A 20,163-nucleotide genomic window follows, 5' to 3' on the forward strand; every position below is an offset into this window, starting at 1 on the left:
ATTAATTTGTTATTGATTTTTTTTTTGTTCGCCATTGTACCATAGAAAACTAGTTTATTAAGAGCAAGTTTAGCAAGAAACCTATGTGGATTTCTTATAAATTATTTAAATTAGGAGAGAATCCGCGCGTATGCGCAGGTGTTGTTTTAATTTATATTTAAATAATAATAAATAGTATATTTTGAAAATTTGTATTGAATTTTATGTTTACTATCAATATTTTTGTGTTTAAAATATTTATATTTTCTTCGATTTTTTCTTGATGATATATTATTTATAATCTCTTCTATACCGATTATGCCAAGTAATCTAATTTTTTTCGAAGATAATAAATGACTAAAAATCTATTATTTTAATTTTTATATGAAAACGTAATAGTTTCACTTAAAAATATATATTCAATATCTCTCTTGATATTTATTTGTTCTTGGATATTCGATATTCGATTTTCATATTCTTTTTTCTCTTATAAATTTTACTAATATAATATTTGTTAAATTTTCAATTAATCATTTTAATATTTATTTATTTATTTATTAAGATTAACTTTGATATAATAGATATGTATATGAATTAAAGTTTGTATAAATATATGAATAATGATAGATCTAGAAGACATATGGTGTCTTGAAAATCCAAATTTAATTCAAACCCATAAATATCAATGACTATTTTTTTTTAAATTTGTTTTTGTGTTTGTCCCACATCGATAAACTTGGATAATTGAGAAGGGGAATCTGCACTATAAGTAAGAGTCTTCATCTTTTCTTTACTGCAATTAAAGCATACAGCCTTATACATCCACGACAAAGAAATATTTTACATACGACAAAAAAAAAGAAGAAAATTTTTACATATCCAAGTTGTGGGCCCAAAACGAATTCTGTGTGGAAGCCATTCCAGATGGCCTGAAATTGGGCCTGAATAATCGTCTAGGCCCTCGATTTTTTTGAACATGTGAATTTTTTTTTAATTAAAAATTCAAAAAGACACGGTGTCAAGCAGCTGAAGAGAGTTGATTGTCTTTTATATAAGATAATAAAGTTAAATTAAGAAACTTATTTAAAAATTTATGTTTTTTTTAAGTATATTGGAGAAATCCAAATAGATTTTTTTAAAAAAAATATTTTTAATTCATATCTAAAGAGACTCATAGTTTGTAATCTAAACCATACTTTGTAATTTTCATAATTTAGAAAATGTTTTAAATTCTTACAGATCAAACTGAGTAAGAAAATAGAGGGGAAAAAAAAACTTGGTTTAACTAGTTGTGTTGCTTCAATAAACAAATTAAAACAAACAGCCGATGATTTTTTAACTAGTTGTGTTGCTTAATCATCAGGCTTATCCACGTGCAGTTGTTTCTTCTTACCTAAGAAACACAGGTAAACCAGCAAAATCTGATCATTTCAGAAACAGAGACATGCTTAAGCTTAAGAACAAATAGTCCACAAGTTCTATAAACCAAAAAGAAACCAACATATAAAGACGAATCAAGAAAATAGAGTGAATGTGTGTACCTGTCTTCTTTTTGCCAGCAGCTTCTTTCTCTGCCTTCAGTTTTTCGTTTGTTATTGCTGTAATATGGACGAAGCAACGTCTTTCACATATGCTGCTTTCATATTAGCCAAAGATAATCTCATCACTGTCTTGAGTAGGCTAATATAGTGAAAGCTTTTCTGCAAATACAGCGAATATATATAGGGCGATTCTGAGGGCGATCTAGGGTTTCTAAGCTTTTTGGCCACGCAACGGCCAGAATCCACGGCGGCGCCGAGACAGGAGGTCCCTCCCGTCGGAAAACATGGCGCAGGTGATGGAAGAATCACTGCAGAAGGAAACGATGTCTGGGTTGAAAGGAAAAAACGAAATAAAAGATGGTGATGGTGAAAATAGGGTTTCTGTTGAAGAAAACACGAGTCCTCTACAGGGGAAGAATATTGGTGCGGTTGTTACTAAGGGTGAAGTGAATCATGTCGAAGGTCAAGTGCCTGCGACATCAAATTCGGAGGAAAAAGGGGAATCATTGGGTCCGCCTCGTGACCTGATGGTTTCATCGCAAACAGTGGATAAGGGGAAGTCTTGGACTTCGGTGGTCAAGGATTCTCCGAGTTTGCAGAAATTTGAGGTGGATGTGGCTATTGTTGATGGAGTAGAGACGATCTCTGTTCCGGATTCGGTATTTGACAATCCACCTTTATGGACAGACTGTATTGTAGGGAAATTAATGTCTAAGGCACCACATGTGGGTTCTATACACATGATCGTTAATAAAATATGGTCTGTGGGAGGTAAAGCAGCGAATGTTGAAGTGTTTGTGGTAGATGATTCAACTGTCAAGTTTCGAATTCGTGATGCTAGTATCCGAACTCGTGTCCTTAACAGAAGAATGTGGAACATTAAGAACGTTGGAATGGTGGTGTTTAAATGGAGTCCACTTGCAGAGGAAGCTCAACCGGAACTCACGTCAATGCCGTTATGGGTCACATTTAAAAATGTGCCACGCTCGCTCTACTCTTGGGCTGGTCTAAGCTTCCTCACTAGCCCTCTCGGGATGCCCAAGAAGCTCCACCTAGACACCTTATGGGCAAAAAACTTTGATGAGGCAAAGGTGTTTGTTGATGTAGACTTGACGAAGAAGTTACCAAACTCTTTTAACTTCAAGCTTAAGAACGGTAAAGAGACCTGTGTCAACTTTGAATTTCCTTGGCTCCCCCCTCGCTGCACTTTGTGTGGCACATGGGGACATCACAACAAGGAGTGCTTGGCTGGACCGGGTACAAAAGAAATCTTGAGAAGACCTACTTCCCCAAAGAAAGCAAAGCAGAGTCAAATACCAATTGTTGTAGAGCAGAGCTCAACTCTAGCGGTAGTAGAGAAGACAAAAACAGTGATGGATTCTTCGTCAAAGAAAGAGGTTGCAGAGAATAGCAACACCAACAGAGTGGCTGCAGACTGTACTGTAGTGACCCCTGACGTTTCCCCAGCAAAGTTGGCAGAACTCCCGAGTCAGCCAATAGTAGAAACAAATAAAGCAAACGAACCGGAGAAATTGCAGTGTGTCTCTCCCAACAAGGTGGGACGCCAAAAAACCAAAGCACATGAGGACATTGAGCTTGTGACTAACACCCGATATCTGGCTCTTTCGAATGACGAGGAGTTAGAAACAGAGGCTTCTCAGTCGGGTGATAATGAGGCCGATGCGGAACTAAGGGATGATGCTGAATCCATTCGAAGTGGCAGTAAGAATGAGGAAAAAAGCTCAAAGGAGTTGGGTACTCGCCAAATTTTGCCTCATGCATCAAAAACTGTAACAAAAACAAATCCAGCGAACAAATCTTCTTCTACTACGACGTCTGCTCAGAAGACTTCGGGTAAAAAGAAGAACCGAAATCGACGAAATCAACATAAATGACGAGCTTCTTCTGGAATATCAGAGGACTTAACAAGTAAATAAGCATAGTGTGATAAGGAATTGGTGCATTGGAAATAATTTCGAGTTTGGTGCTCTTTTAGAAACTCGAGTGAAAGAAGCGAAATCTGCGTCTATCTTTTCGTCGGTGTTTAATGGCTGGTCGTTTAAGAACAACTATGAACATCACCGATTGGGTAGGATTTGGGTTGTGTGGAAGGATATGGTCAGGGTTACTCCGGTCTTTAAGAGTTCTCAGATGATATCAGTATTGGTAAAGATACCAAGTGAAGAGAATGAGTTTTTATGCTCATTTGTCTATGCCTCCAATTTTGAAGAAGATCGTAAGGTTCTTTGGGATGATTTGCAAAGTCATTCTACCTCGCCTGTTTTGCGGAAGTTGAAATGGGTAGTCATGGGTGATTTTAACGAAATTGCTGCTATAGAGGAAAGATCAAATTCGGACAATTATGCTGGTTCCGACTCTGGTATGTATGACTTTCAGGATATGATCCGCGACTGCAGGTTCACAGATATGGGTCGCCATGGTCCTTTGTTTACATGGGGGAACAAGAGATCAAATGATCTTATTTGCAAAAAACTGGATAGAGTGATGATCAACGATGTGTGGCTGATGAACTCTCCTTCATCTTATATTGTCTTTGAGACAGGTGGCTGCTCGGACCATCTCCGTTGCCGTATCCACCTGACTCCTGCGAACTTTTCTGTTAAAAAGAGGCCTTTCAAATTTGTAAATGTGGTTGCTACACTCCCAAGTTTTTAACCTACAGTTGCGAATTTTTGGAAGAATACATCGCCTCTGTTTGTCTCGACGTCAGTGCTGTATCGATTCTCAAAAAAAATTAAAGGATCTTAAAGGTCCCATTCGGAAAATATCTAGAGAGAGCCTAAACAACCTATCGGCTAAAGTGAAGGAAAGCTTTGAGGTATTATGTGAAAGACAAGAACAGACTTTGCTCATACCGACCCCAGCAAATCAGGAGAGTGAGAAAGAAGCAATGCAAAGATGGGAACATGTTTCCAAACTTGAGGAAGGTTACATGAAACAGTAGTCAAAATTACATTGGCTCAATGTTGGTGACAGATGCACAAGGGCTTATCACTGTGCCGTCAAAGCACGCACTGCGAAAAATGGAATCAGAGAGATCAAAACTTCAGGAGGAGAAATAGTTACAAATCAGGAGGAGATCAAAGAAGAGGCTGTACGGTTTTTTGAGGAATTCTTAAACAAGGTTCCTACAAACTACCAACATGTCGAGGAGGATTTCATAACAGGGCTGTTGGATTTTAAATGTTCATCACAGGATCAAGAGTTTCTTATCAGGGAAGTAACTGAAAAGGAAGTTCATGATGTTCTATTTGGTATGGCGAGTGGGAAATCACCAGGACCGGACGGATACACAGTGGAATTTTACAAAGCAGCTTGGCCTATTATTGGGAAGGATTTTGTGATCAGTATTCAAGCTTTCTTTACCAAGGGTTTTTTACCAAAAGGGGTGAATTCAACAATCTTGGCTCCCATACCGAAAAAAGAAGATGCTATGGAGATGAAGGATTACAGGCCAATCTCCTGTTGTAATGTCCTATATAAGGTTATTTCCAAGATCCTTGCAAACCGTCTAAAACTCATTCTGCCTCTGTTTATCGCCCCAAACCAATCTCCTTTTGTTAAGGATAGACTTCTTGTTGAAAATCTTCTCCTAGCTTCTGAGCTTGTTAAATATTATCACAAGGAATCCATCTCTCCTCGCTGTGCAATGAAGATTGATATCTCCAAAGCTTTTGACTCAGTACAATGGGACTTTTTGATTATTATATTGCAAGCTCTGGGCTTTCCAACACAGTTCATTCACTGGATCAACCTGTGCATATCCTCAGCTTCTTTTTCTGTTCAAGTTAACGGGGAATTAGCTGGTTATTTTGGTAGCAGAAGAGGTTTAAGACAGGGTTGTTCTCTCTCTCCATACCTTTTTGTCATATGCATGAATATTCTCTCTAAGATGATTGATAAAGCTGCAGCTGAAAGAAGAATAGGGTATCACCCACATTGTAAGAAGCTAGAGCTTACTCATCTCTGCTTTGCCGATTACCTGATGGTATTTTCTGATGGAAGTCTAGGCTCTATGGAAAGCATCATTTCGGTTTTTAACGACTTTGCTACCATATCCGGGCTACATGTTAGTCTGGAAAAGTCCACAGTTTATTTAGCAGGTGTCGCAGGAGACCTACGAGCCACTACGCTTGAGAACGTACCATTTGTAGCAGGAACTCTCCCAGTTCGCTATTTAGGGTTGCCGCTCCTCACCAAGAAAATGACTAGAATGGACTATGCACCTCTCATTGACGGTATACGACGCAGAGTTCATTCCTGGACAGCTCGTTTCCTGTCGTTTGCAGGTCGTCTACAGCTCTTAACCTCGGTAATATCTGGGTTGACTAATTTCTGGATCTCGACTTATCGACTCCCAAAAGGATGATTGATGAGATCGATAGTATCTGTGCGGCATTCTTGTGCTCAGGACCTGAGTTAAATACCAAGAAAGCTAAGGTTGCTTGGAGTGCGGTTTGCGTGCCAAAGAAGGAAGGTGGCCTTGGTTTGAAAAACCTTCGCAATGCAAATGATGTCTCTGTTTTAAAATTGCTGTGGAGATTACTTACTTCAAAAGAATCATTCTGGGTTCGCTGGATTCACTCGAGATATATTCAAGGAGCTTCTGTGTGGGCAATTCGAAATCCAACTAGTTCTTCACCAGGTACATGGATGTGGAAACAGATCCTTAAAATCAGGGAAAGAGCTCGGGATTTCTTGCGAATGAACGTAAGGAATGGGAAGGGAACTTCCTTCTGGTTCGATCACTGGTCATCTATGGGCCCTCTGGTGGAACTAACAGGAGAGAGAGGGTACATTGATCTTGGTATGAATTCAAAAGCCACAGTTGCCACATCGATCATTTCGCACAGAAGACGGAGACACAGATACCCCATTTTCAACATTGTGGAGGACATGATCGACGAAGCTCGAATTCTGTATAAACCTGATGAGGATGACTTGGTACTCTGGAGATACAAACAGGATGAGTACAAGAACCGTTTCAGTACAAAACAAACTTGGGAACAATTAAGGGAACCACATCCTCTTGTTCCCTGGCGTAGGGTGGTGTGGTTCGCTCATAACACTCCCAAGTTTGCTTTTCAGGTCTGGATTGCTATCTTAAATCGACTTCCCACAGGCGAACGAATGCTAACATGGAGTGATCATCTTTACACATCATGTGTATTCTGCCTTCACCCGATAGAATGCAGGGATCATTTGTTCTTTGATTGCCCTTACACAGCTCATATATGGACTGCACTAGCAAGAGGTCTTCTCGGTAATGACTTCACCTGTGATTGGGAGGATTTTTTGGCTTTCTTAATTTGTCAGAATCAAGGGCGCCTACAGGTCTTCACAATTAAATACTTGTTTCACATAACCATCTATTACATCTGGGGTGAAAGAAACGCAAGACGACATGGCGAGGACTTTTTCACTTCGCAGCAGCTGATAAAGCGGATAGACAACGGCATGAAGAATAGATTCAACTCTATTCGCCTCCAAGGGGATCAGAAGTACGAGGAAGGATACCAGTTTTGGCTAGCATTTAGTCCTTTATAGTGACAAAGCTTATGGTTCTAGTTTAATCTTTTCAAAAAACAGCAAACATCCTTGATGTAAAAACGTTTTTTTTTGTCTGAATAAATTTAACATTCATTCAAAAAAAAAAAAAATACAGCGAATATAGTTATAACACGGGTGGCCAATCTTTATCTGATATTTGGCCACATAGAGATAAGCAACACTTCGCATACCTCATATGGTATTAGTCTATGAGAAATCAACTCATCATATTCCAAGAAATCGCTTTCAGACTTGGGAATAAACATATCGACACTCTTCTCTTCAGTCTTTGCTCCAAAGAGTTCAGCAGTTGCCTGGTAAAACACATGTCCCTGTATATAGCCATTACTAATTTTCCACATATTCATGGGAAGAAAGATACAAGAGTTACAGAAAAGAAATGTATTCACACAGAAACACACATGTATCAAACACTGCTTAATATACAAATCCTACCCCAATCATCCATATGTTCTGCCAATTATCAAGAACAAAGTAATATGAATATGGGCTAGGTTACAAGCGAAGAATTCTACATGATCTACATATGAGATCTCTACATATGAACTCTACATAATCTGAACAAGTAATACAGCTTTCACAAGAAGTAGTTGAAAGTCGTCGGCCTCTGAAACCAGATACAAGTGAGAACTCTACATATTATACAACCTGTACTAATCTTTTACATATCCAGGGGGATATAAAAACAAGAACTAGAGAGAACACACACAAGGACTTACAAGCAAAAATCGAATCCAAACACCTAAACCCAAATCGAAGACCCAGAATTCCAGATCATACCCAACCCAAAATCAGGTAATGAGAGTAAGGGGGCATGAGTAAGCCTGTCTTTTAGGAGCTGGAAGGCTTCTTCCTATGCCGTGTCCCACTTGAAGCCAACATCCTTCTTTATAACCTCGGTGAGTGGTGCGGCAAGTGTACTGAAATCTTTAACAAACCGCCGATAAAACCCGGCTAAGCCGTGGAAGCTCCTGACCTCACCAATGGTCTTAGGGCTGGGCCATTCTTGAATCGCCCTGATATTCTCTTCATCAACCTGGATTCCGTTAGCTACTACAACAAAACCTAGAAAAACAACACTATCCACACAGAAGGTACACTATTTCAAGTTACCGTAGAGCCGTTCCTTCCTAAGTATTTCTAGGACTAACCGTAGATCCTAAATGGTCTACCAAGATTTTGCTGTAAATTAAGATGTCATCAAAGTATACAACAACAAAGACACCTATAAAAGACCGCAAGACGTGATTCATGAGCTGCATAAAAGTGCTGGGCGCGTTGGTTAAACCGAAGGGCATGACCAGCCATTCATATAGTCCGTGCTTTGTCTTGAAGGCCGTCTTCCATTCGTCTCCCCCTTCATTCTTATTTGGTGATAACTGCTTTTTAAGTCTATCTTAGAAAATAGACAAGAACCGTGAAGCTCATCAAACATATCATCCAAACGGGGAATGAGATGCCGATTCGTTACCGTTATGCTGTTTATGGTCTGGCAATCAACGCACATTCACCATGAGCAATCCGTTTTGGGCACGAGCAGGACCGAAACCGCGCAGGGGCTCATGCTCTCCCGAATGTGTCCTTTCTCCATGAGTTCCCCGACCTGTCTTTGTAGTTCCATGGTCTCGACTGGATTAATTCGGTACGCGGGTCGGTTTGGTAAAGAAGCAGCGGGAACGAAATCTATCTAGTGCTCAATCCCGCAAATGGGTGGTAGACCGCTGGGGCTCTCATCCGAGAAAATATCTTTAAACTCCTGCAAAAGTGGTAAGACACTGCTCGGAAAATCCTGCTGAGGATCATTAAGGCTAGTCAAAGTGGATTTAAACATAAGCAAAATAAACAGCTGTTTTGTGTGAACTGCGTGCTTAAGCTCACAAGGTCTCACGAAAAGAGGTTCTTTGCTCACGAGTGTTACCTCAAAGGCCTTTTCTGGGGGTTCTCTCAGGCTCTCCTTTTTAGTGGAAGTGTTTGGGGGTTCACTCACAATGTTCTTCCCTTTGCTGCCTTGCTCAAGGTTCATTTGATCCATATAAACCTCTCGTGGTGATAATAGTGCTAAGGTTATATTTCGGCCATGATGCTCAAACGTTTGCTTATTGGTGAATTCGTCATGTATGGTTCTCCGGTCATACTGCCATGGTCGGTCCAAGAGGATATGGCCTGCTTCCATGGGCAATACGTCGCACAAGACCTTATCTTCATATTGGCCAATGGACAAGGGCACCGATACCTGTTTGGTAACCTTTAGCTGTTTTTGATTGTTTAACCAACGAAGGCTGTAGGGCTGAGGATGCTTGCGTGTCTCCAGACCGAGCTTTTCCACCATAGTGGTACTAGCAACGTTCGTACAGCTCCCGCCATCTATAATAAGGCTGCAATCCTTTCCCAACACATAACACCGTGTGTGGAACAGGTTTTCCCTTTGGTCTTCCTCTTTGACCGGTCCTTGTGCTAGTAGAACTTGCCTTGCAACAAGCAACTCTCCCTCGGCTGCATATTTCTCAGCGTTTTCTTCATCATATATAGGTCTGGTGTCTTCTTCTCCCTCAGACACGATCTCACCTGAATCAAGAATCAACATTGCTCGCTGGTTAGAACACTTATTCGCATAATGCCCTTTACCTCGGCATTTAAAACACTCGATGTCTCGCGTTCTGGCCGGTGTAGCCTCGGCCTTTCCTCGGTAGTCGGCTGTGGAGGAACTTGGCTTGGAATCTGATTTAGGCCGAGTATCCGATCTTGCCGGATAGCTGGTTTTTTCTTCTCGGTAGGCTGGATGGGAGTTGGTTCCCTAAGTTGGCCGAGAGGTACCTGTCCTTTTGAGTTGTTGTTCCACCAATATTGCTTTGTGCAGCATTTCAGGCAGGCTCGCATACTCCTGTCGCTCCATCCGATCTTGCAGCTCCCGGTTCAAACCACTCAAAAACCGAGCCATGGTTGCATTTGTTTATTCATCCACATCGGCCTTTAACATAAGCCGCTCCATTTCTTGGAAATAATCTTCCACGGTTTTTGTCTCCTGAGTCAGCCGTCGAAGCCTGGTGTGCAGCTCCCGGTTGTAGTGGGCTGGAACAAACCTGTGTCTCATTAGGGCTGCCATCTCGTCCCATGTAGCAATAGGTCAGAACCCGTTTCTTCTCCTGTTAGTCACCACCTGGTCCTACCAGTCAACCGCGTAGCCGTGGAACTCGGTTGTGGCTAAGTTCATCTTCTTTTGTTCGGAGAAATTTTGACAGCCGAAGACCAGCTCGATCTTCTTTTCCCACTCCAGAAAGGCATCTGGGTCGTTCTTTCCGTAGAACGGTGGAATTCGTAGCTTCATCCCGGCGAGGTCATTGTCAGGTCGGCCTTGGTCACGGTCAGGGTCGTTCTGCCTGTTCCTTTGGTATGGTTCCTCCTGATCTCGGTATGGTGGTAGATCATCTCGGTACTCGTCTTCTGAGTTTCGTCGGTTATGCCTATGTCTGGGCCCTTGCATTCGAAACTGTCTACCTTGACCTCGGAGAGCACCTCGGTAATGCCTATGTCTGGGCCGGCTTGCTCCGGAGGTATGGCCGTCCGCGTAGAAGAATCCATCCGCTGACTCAATCGCTCCATCAACTCGGTGATTTAGTTTAGTTTAGCGTCCATGTCTTCAGGATTAACCCACCGAATATGGTTGCCGTCATGAAAGGTGTAATAGTTCCACTCGCCGTCTGAGTCTAAAAGGCCCAATGACAAATAATGGTACCTCGAAAAATGAACAAACTCGTTAGTAACAAAGTTCCTCACTTAGTGTTTCTCTCTTGAATTCACCCACACTCATAATGATCTCACTAACACTCAAGAGATTTCCCTCGGTTATAATGGAACTGGTATCAAGACAAGATGTAGCGTTCACGAAAAAATCAAAATAACAAGACCCCAAGCGAAAAGATAGATAGAAAAGAGTTTTGTTTTCAACAGATTTTTTTTTTTGACTTTTCGTTTCATTTTGTCTTATTCAGCGACAAGTGTGAGAGTGGTGATATGTTCATAATTTGCATCATTTAGGTTGTATATTTCATTCCAAATCATATCTTATTTCATGCATTTTAGGTCTTTAGGTGTTGTTTTAAGACTTAGGGGTTTGCATTAGGTCCAAGTAAGTCTTGCACGTTTTGGAGTGTTTACAAGTGATTTGGAAGCAGTTTGGACCTAAAAAGATGAAGCCAGGAGAAGAAATGGTTAATGGGGGTTTAAAAATGGTGAAATCAGCCTTTTGGGGATTCTCGGCGCTAGCCTGTACCGCGGGAAGCTTTTTCTCGGCTATTTTCATGTACCGCAGGTGGATTTCTCGGCCAAAATGCGTATCGGCTGCTCAAGTTTCTCGGCCGAAATTCCCGGGTGCAGAGACATCTTCGAGTTTGCGTTACCGGAAGGTCTTGCCGGGCGATTCAGCCTCCAAGGTCTTCAGCAAAGATCAAGATAATGGAGTCTAGATCTCAGAAAAGTTAGAGTCGATGAGTTTGAAGCACCGAGCTGAAAGATACGGCCACCGGAAGACAGACCTCTTACGCATCCGTTCTGGAGCAATCCCATACGTCTGGAAAGATCGCCTGTCCGGGGAGTCTTAACGTCCGATTCAGATTACAGGGTCTTCAGTAAAGTTGGAGATGATCAGGTCACGGATCCATAACAGGTAGTAGCATTGGATTTGGAGTCGTGAGCAGAGAGTTAAACTCACCGGAAAGCACACCTGTCTCGCTTCAGTTTCAAGACCGGTCCGATGGGTCACAAAGATTGCGTAGGACGATGCCTTTCCATTCTGATTCAGTTTCCGGGGTCTTCATCAAGATTCTAGATCTTTGAGTGCTATTTCCAGAAAATATAAGTTCATTCAGTTTGGTACTATATGCTGAAAGATATCGTCTCAGGAGTGAACACTGGTCCAAGAGCTTCCTTTTGATTGTTTCAAAGCACTACAGAGATGAGCTGTCCAGGGAACCTTCCACTTCCCAAGCGCTGAAGGTTTCTTCACCAAAGTTCAAGATATTTGAGTGCGCTTTCCACTGCAGCTAGAATCAAGCCATTTGCACCTATATCCTGGAAGTTACGCTCCCCCGAATGCGAAGTGGTCCGAGGAGATTTGAAGTCTGCGAGATGGTTTTGCGACTTGGATAACTCGCAGCGCTTAAAGGATAATTTCTGGGAATTGAGCTGCGTGTGGAGATGTTCGGGTGAGGTAACCCTAGATGAGATCAAAGGCTCCCGAGCAGGAAAAATGCTAAGTCCACAAATGTGCGACTTGAGCATGGGAGTTGGCCGAGTAGTGAACTGAACCGCATGATCACTCGCTGTTTACACCGAGTTGGGCATACGACTTCGGAGTGAAGTAGACCAACTCGTACACATACTCGAAGTCCTGTGCTACATGGTTGTGCGAGCTAGGGAGCAAAGGGAACTGAACCGCATGAAGACTCGCTGTTTACACCGAGAGAGGATTGCGGCCTGGCTTACATGGTTAAACCTGTGAGAGTTGGGCATGCGACTTGGGACCAAAGGAGGACCAACTCGCACACATATTCTCCCCAGATTTCGTCTTGGTCATGCGAGTTGAAGAGAAGAAAGATAGAATCACACACATGTTCAGTGTTTACACCTAGATGGGCATGCGGCTGAGACTAAAGGACTTAAGGCTCACAAGACTGTTTCTATGGCTGTGCGACTTGGGCATGCAACATAGGAAGCTCCTGACCAACTCGCACACTTGAGATTTTACCCATTAAAGCCGGGTCAGGACCCGGTTTGTTCCGGGCTGACCCGTTTCGTTTTAAGACCTATATTTAGTTTTTTTAGGGTTTTACCCTAAGGACCAAGCTTTATTCCTTTTGTTTCTTGCCTATTTTGTCAAAAGACCCCTTTTAGAAGAGAAATATCGATTTTTAAGGGTTCTAATCAAGAGAGTTTGAGAGATCTTTGTGTTTAAGGCTGCAAATCGATCATTATCCATCTTCTTCATCTCCATTTCTCATCATTAATGATGCCAATCTTCTCAACTTGCAAAGGTTTAACAGATATTAGTATAATTAGTGAGTAGTCATTTTAATGAGGTTCTAGATGTGTAGTTTAGGGTGCTAAAGTGTTAGATTAGGAGTGCTTAGGGCTAGATTCATTCATTCATCTCTCTAAACAGCTGTTCTCTAGGCTAGATCCTTGCACATCACTTGTGATCTAGAATCTGGGAATTTCATGCACCAAAAGTGTTTGATGAAATTCCTGAAAGAGTTGTATTAGACGCTTAAGCATTTGCTGCATGATGTTGTCTTGTTATTTGCTTGAATGATCTTTTAGAACTGTTTATTAATGCTCATTGATTCATATTTCACAAATGATGATTTGGTTTGAAAATGGATTATTGTAGGGTTTAATACCTTCATGAGAGGATTAATCTAGATTAGAGTTCTTAATCATTTGAATCGTGTCTCATCATTGTCATTAGCATTTCTAGTTTAGCACCAAAGCACCCTAGCCAACTATCTATCATGTCTAGAATCTCATGCTTCCATCATCTCATATTCACATCACTTGTCATTTGCTTAGTTCTTGTTTGATCATTTTTTTAGTCTTTAATCTTGTTTTTAGTTCTTAGTTGTCATTAATCAATCAAACCTCACTTGTTCACTTGAATTGAGAAACTGATCACATAGCTTAGTGTCTAACACCACATTCTTGGATTGACATCTCTTTTGTACTACTTTGACAAGGGGATTGATAGCCCTAAGACCTAAAAAATATTGTCTATCAATTGGCGCCGTTGCCAAATTGTGGATTGTTTAGCATTAGGCTCTAATCTGTTCTTGAGATCAAGTACTTATTTTTTTTTTTTTTACTGATTACTTTCAAGTTCTGTTTTTGCTTTCAGGTGTATGAACACCAGGTCCAGATCAAGAAGCTGTGGTTCACCTTTCCCTCTGAAAGACAACATCAATCTTTTGGTTCCAAGAAGGAGATGGGATAGGCGTGGAAGACAGACTGATCAGGCTGATATGTAAGATCAGAGACAGCATGTGGTTGACATTGAGCCGCAGGTTCAAGAGGGGCAACAGGCCTAGGTGCAGCAGGATAATGGCGTTGGTAATGCTGCTGGAAATGCAGCTGGAAATGGAGCTGGTAATGGATTTGGTCAAGGGTTCCACCAGGGTAATGTTCACCATGAACAGGTGCATCAACAGCAAGCTTATGTCCACCTGGGACAAGCTCCAGCTCATCAGCAAAGGCATTAGGCCAATGTAAAGCAAAGACAACATGTTCACCACCAACAGCTCTTCCAAAACCCACCAAGGAGATATGAGCAGCCACAGGTCTATGTTGGAGAAAATGACAGGACCAATGCTCATCAGTATGGAGCAGGGATTCAAGCACCACCGGTGCAAAACAACAATTTTGATGTCAAGGCATCTTTGCTGAATATGGTTCAAAACTCCAAGTTCCATGGATTGCCAATGGAAGATCCTTTGGAACACTTGGACCAATTTGATAAAGTTTGTTACTTGACAAAGATAAATGGAGTATCTGAGGACAGCTTCAATCTCAGATTATTCCCCTTCAGTCTTGGTGACAAAGCACACCAATGGGAGAAGAATCTTCAAAGAGGCTCCATTCAGACTTGGGAGCAATGCAAGCAGGAATTTATGTCTAAGTTCTTCTCAACTTCCAGAACAGCAAAGCTAAGAAACCAAACCTCCAGCTTCACTCAACATAGCAATGAGAATTTTGGTGAAGCATATGAGAGATTCAGGAGCTACACTAACCAATGCCCACACCATGAGTTTAGTGAGGCTTCTCTTCTCAGCACACTTTATAGAGGGGCTCTTCCCAAGATTAGGAACCAGCTGGATACTGCATCAAATGGAAAATTTATGGGGAAGGAGATTCATGCTGCTTTAGAGCTAGTTGAGAACTTTGCAATGAGCAATGATACATATGGAGAAGACTTTGATAGAGCCAATAGAAGTGAGAGTTCAAGCAGGGATCAAAGGTATGAGAAGGACTTTAAAACAATTGAAAGCAAGCTGGACAAGGTGGTATTGGCCACTCAAAAGCCAATGCACTTTGTAGGAGAGTATGAGGAACCTTCTCAATGCTTTGAGAACATCAGTGAAGAGAGTCTTACTCAGGAATAGCTAAACAATATTGGGAATCAGAGTTTCCAAAGATATCAGTATGCCAATGCCAATCAGAACCTCTCTTACAGGAATCCCAATGTAGCCAACCCACAAGACCAAGTTTGCCCTACCTCTCAAGCTCCACAGAATTTTGTTCCCAAGAACAACTTTCAAGGGTCTTTTCAACCAAAGAATCAGTTTGTTCAGAATCAGGGTTATAGTCAGCATCAGCAACCACTTCAGAGTTCTAGTTTCAGTTCACAGCAACAGCCAAAAGCACCACCAGGGATCAGTCCACCACAGTTTCAGCAACAGGCGCCGGTCAGTTCCAGTCAGCACCGGTTCACCAGCAGCAACAGCATGGGCTGGACATGGTTGAGATTCTACAACAACTGATGCAGGGTCAACAAATGTTTGCAAGTCAGTATGCATTTTTGCAGCAGGACATCAAGGAGCTGAAACAAAATCAGGCATCCACTTCAAGAAGCCAAGGTGGCTTACCTGGTAAGCCTAAACCAAACCCAAAGGATTATGCTAAAGCCATTACATTGAGAAGTGGCAAAGAGCTCCCAGGTATAGAGCCTAACAATGTGATCATTGAGAACAATGATCAAATTGGTGGGGAGGCAGCCCCAAGGGATGATCAAGAAGCTGAAAGATCAAAGAAAGGGAAGGACAAAGAGGTGGAAAAGCCATCAGAACCAGAAAAGCCTTATGTTCCACCATCTCCCTATAAACCTAAGCTCCCATATCCAGGAAGATTCAAGAAGCAGATTGTAGATAAAGCAAGGGCGCTCTTTGAGGAGACTCTTAATGAGACACCTTTACAATGCCTCTCAGTGAAGCATTTCTGATGATGCCTAAGCTGGGAAAGTTTCTAAAGGATGCTATCTTGAACAAGACCAAAGAGCTACAGGGTATGGTGGTGCTAAGCCATGAGTGCAGTGCCATAATTCAGAAAAGTTCAGTCCCAAGGAAGCTGTCTGATCCAGGGAGCTTTACTCTCCCTTGTGCTATAGGTCCATTAATGTTTTCTAGTTGCCTTTATGACTTGGGTGCATCTGTCAGTCTAATGCCATTCTCTATAGCAAGAAAGCTTGGATACAGAGTGTTCAAACCTGCTAGAATCTCTCTTGTCCTATCTGATAGATCTGTAAGGCTACCTGTTGGAATGTTAGAGGACTTACCAGTCAAGATTGGTGGTTTTGAAGTGCCTACAGATTTTATTGTTCTAGAGATGGATGAAGAACCTGTTGATCCACTGATTTTGGGCAGGCCATTCTTGGCCACAGCAGGAGCAATCATTGATGTAAGAGGTGGCATCATTGAGCTACAACTTGGTAAAGAAAAGCTGAAGTTTGATATCACCAACATGATGAAGAAGCCCACTATAGAAGGCCAATGCTTCTATGTAGAGACCATGGATCAACTAGTTGATGAACTACTTGAGGAATTGAATACTGATGATCCTCTTCCAGTTGCTTTAACTCAATAACAAGGAGACCATGGTTCTTAGCAGAGGAGAGTGAAGGGTACAAGCTGTTTTTGGACAATGCAAAAGAACTTGGTCTTGAGACAAGGTTTTTGGAACTGGAAGGAAGTGGTCCTGAGTACTTGGATATCAGAGGCTCAAACACAAGCCAAGGAGCGGTTCAAGGAGTCATGGCCGTGGGTTCTAAAGTGGAGGAGCATGTTGGGCCGTGTGAGCAAGACAGATTCAGTGCTGATTGGGATGAGTCTAAGGCACCTCAGCTGGAACTCAAACCTCTTCCCAAGGGGCTCAAGTATGCTTTCTTAGGTCTCAATGAGTCTTATCCTGTCATTATCAATGATATGCTGTTAGAGGACCAAGAGATAGGTTGTTAGAAGAGTTGAGGAAACATAGGAGAGCCATTGGCTACTCTCTGGATGACATAAAGGGTATCTCACCCTCCCTATGCACTCATAGGATGTACCTAGAAGAGGAATCTATGTCATCCATTGAGCACCAAAGGCGTCTTAATCCCAACTTAAAAGAGGTAGTGAAGAAAGAGATTCTCAAACTCCTAGAGGCTGGGATAATTTATCCAACCTCAGACTCTAGATGGGTTTCACCAGTCCATGTGGTACCCAAAAAGGGGGGAATGACAGTGATAAAGAATGAGAAGGATAAGCTGATTGCTACTAGGACTATAACTGGATACAGGATGTGTATAGATTATAGAAAGCTCAATGCAGCCTCTAAGAAAGACCATTTTCTTTTGCCTTTTATTGACCAAATGCTAGAGAGGCTTGCAAACCATCCCTTCTTTTGTTTTCTAGATGGTTACTCTGGATTCTTTCAATTCCCCATAGATTCAAGAGACCAAGAGAAGACCACATTCACCTGTCCCTATGGGACGTTTGCTTATTGGCGCATGCCATTTGGGCTGTGCAATGCTCCTGCTACTTTCCAGCGTTGTATATTTTTTCAGATCTGATTGAGGAGAAAGTAGAAGTCTTCATGGATGACTTCTCAGTCTATGGACACTCTTTCTCCTCTTGTTTGTCTAATCTGTCTCAGATCCTGGAAAGATGTGAGGAGCACAGCTTGGTGTTAAATTGGGAAAGATGTCACTTCATGGTTCAAGAGGGAATAGTGTTGGGGCACAAGGTCTCAGAAGTTGGAATAGAAGTGGAAAGAGCAAAGGTGGAGGTGATGGTGAATCTTCAAGCTCCAAACTCAGTCAAAGGGATAAGAAGTTTCCTTGGGCATGCAGGGTTCTACAGGAGGTTCATCAAAGACTTCTCAAGAATAGCTAGGCCTTTGACTAGGCTGTTGTGCAAAGAGGTTAAATTTATCTTTGATGCTGAGTGTGAAGAAGCTTTCAAAAAGATCAAAGATGCATTGATCAGTGCACCAATTGTTCAGGCCCCTGACTGGTCATTGCCCTTTGAGGTTATGACTGATGCCTGAGACTATGCAGTTGGAGCTGTGCTTGGTCAGTGAAAGGACAAGAAACTTCATGTCATCTACTATGCCAGCAGAACCCTTGATTCTGCTCAAGAAAAGTATGCTACCACAGAGAAGGAAATGCTGGCAATGTTTTTGCATTTGATAAATTCAGAAGCTACCTGGTGGGATCAAAAGTCATTGTGTACAATGATCATGCAGCCCTCAGATATCTCATGACTAAGAAGGACGCCAAGCCTAGACTCCTGAGATGGATCCTCTTACTCCAAGAGTTTAATATGGAAGTACAAGAAAAGAAAGGCATAGAGAATGGAGCTGCAGACCATCTCTCTAGGTTAAAAGTGGACTCTGAAGTCCCTCTTAATGACTCTCTCCCTGAGGAATCATTGATGGTGCTCAACTCTTACTTGAAGTTTAAGGAAGTAGATAACATCCAAGAGAGGAGAATGCCTTGGTTTGCTGACATTGTGAACTTTCTTGCTTGCGGAGTGGAACCACCAGAACTTGATGCTTACCGCAGAAAGAAGTTCTTCAAAGATGTCCAAAGATACCATTGGGACGAACCTTACCTTTACGTTCTAAACAAAGGTCAGCTGTATAGAAGGTGTCTTGCTGAAGAGGAGATGCAACCTGTGTTGCAAGAGTGCCATGGATCAGCTTTTGGAGGTCACATGGGAGCATTCAAGACGGTGGCAAAGGTTCTTCAGAGTGGGTTTTGGTGGCCTACTATGTTCAAGGACGCTCAAAGGGTTGTTTCAGCGTGTGATGCCTGTCAGAGGCATGGAAACATTTCAAAGAGGAGTGAAATGCCTCAATATCCAATATTTGAGGTTGAGGTTTTTGATTATTGGGGAGTGGATTTCATGGGGCCATTCATCTCATCTTATGGGAATCAGTACATATTGGTGGCTGTGGACTATGTGTCCAAATGGGTTGAGGCTGTTGCTTCCCCTACCAATGATTCCAAGGTGGTGGTCAGGTTGTTCAAGAACATAATCTTCCCAATATTTGGAGTACCAAGGGTTGTTATTTCTGATGGAGGTTCTCATTTTGTGAACAAAACCTTGGAGGGACTGCTGAGGAAGCATGGAGTGAAACATAAGGTAGCTACTCTTTATCATCCTCAAACTAGTGGCCAGGTTGAATTGTCTAATAGACAAATTAAGGCCATTTTTGAGAGGACTGTTAGCTCAAGCAGAAAATATTGGAGCAAAAGGATGGATGATGCATTGTGGGCTTATAGAACAGCCTTTAAGACATCTCCTTTCAATCTGCTATATGGGAAGAGCTGCCACCTTCCTGTTGAGCTGGAGTACAAGGCATTATGGGCTGTGAAGTTGCTGAACTTTAATATCAAAACAGCTCAAGAGAAAAGAATAATTCAACTCCATGAACTTGAAGAGATCAGGTTGGAGGCTTTTGAGAGCTCCAAGATCTATAAAGAAAAGACCAAAGCTCTACATGATCAAAGGATTTTGAAAAGGGAGTTCAAGGAAGGTGATTTGGTGTTGCTGTTCAACTCTAAGCTTAAGTTATTTCCTGAAAAACTTAAGTCTAGATGGGCTGGTCCCTTTAAGATTCTTGAAGTTAGGCCATATGGAGCTGTTGTGCTAGAAGGTAAACATGGTAAAGAGTTTGTGGTCAATGGCCAAAGGATCAAACACTACCTAGTCTCACAAAGGAAGGAGGAAGCTACATCAGTTCCCCTTCTTGATCCACCATCAGCATAAACATGGTATCAAAGTCAAACTTAGAGACTTTAAACAAAGTGCTCTTGAGAGACACCCCAAGCTTATCCTTGTACATAGTTCTTTTGATCTTTTCTTTTCTTTCTTTTTTATGTTTTAGGATCTTTTGATGGGTTTTGTGAGTTGTTCTCAGGTTCCAGGTGACTTTTGGAGGCTATGGCTCAGGGACAAAGTGGAATGGAGCATGTGAGAAGGCTGAGAAAAGAGTTTAAGACATGAAAGCTTGATGGACGCCTGTGTGC

At 41.9% G+C, this 20,163-nt stretch overlaps 1 protein-coding gene and 1 non-coding gene across 2 annotated transcripts; one reads left to right on the forward strand and one right to left on the reverse strand.

Moving 5' to 3' along the window:
* The first annotated feature begins 1,804 nt into the window (after positions 1 to 1,804).
* LOC112087252 lies at positions 1,805 to 7,088 on the forward strand. Its single transcript, XM_024157282.1, has 5 exons — positions 1,805 to 3,374; positions 3,517 to 4,083; positions 4,204 to 4,255; positions 4,518 to 5,779; positions 5,953 to 7,088. Exons 1-5 carry the CDS (start codon positions 1,805 to 1,807, stop codon positions 7,086 to 7,088), a joined length of 4,587 nt encoding a protein of 1,528 aa, XP_024013050.1.
* A 7,712-nt stretch (positions 7,089 to 14,800) lies between these two features.
* Positions 14,801 to 14,907, reverse strand: LOC112087442. Its single transcript, XR_002900121.1, has one exon. It is a non-coding gene; the product is annotated as a small nucleolar RNA R71 (small nucleolar RNA).
* Positions 14,908 to 20,163: the final 5,256 nt, after the last annotated feature.

Source organism: Eutrema salsugineum, unplaced genomic scaffold (assembly GCF_000478725.1).
Source record: "Eutrema salsugineum unplaced genomic scaffold, Eutsalg1_0 scaffold_18, whole genome shotgun sequence".
In the NCBI taxonomy this organism is placed as follows: domain Eukaryota; kingdom Viridiplantae; phylum Streptophyta; class Magnoliopsida; order Brassicales; family Brassicaceae; genus Eutrema; species Eutrema salsugineum.

What these genes read in the sequence shown, in the direction of transcription:
- LOC112087252 (XM_024157282.1), top strand. Translation starts at nt 1,805, where the DNA reads ATGGCGCAGGTGATGGAAGAATCACTGCAGAAGGAAACGATGTCTGGG. An exon ending in GTCTGCTCAGAAGACTTCGG is followed by an intron (nt 3,375 to 3,516) that starts GTAAAAAGAAGA and finishes GTGCTCTTTTAG; the next exon opens with AAACTCGAGTGAAAGAAGCG. An exon ending in TTTGTCTCGACGTCAGTGCT is followed by an intron (nt 4,256 to 4,517) that starts GTATCGATTCTC and finishes TGTTGGTGACAG; the next exon opens with ATGCACAAGGGCTTATCACT.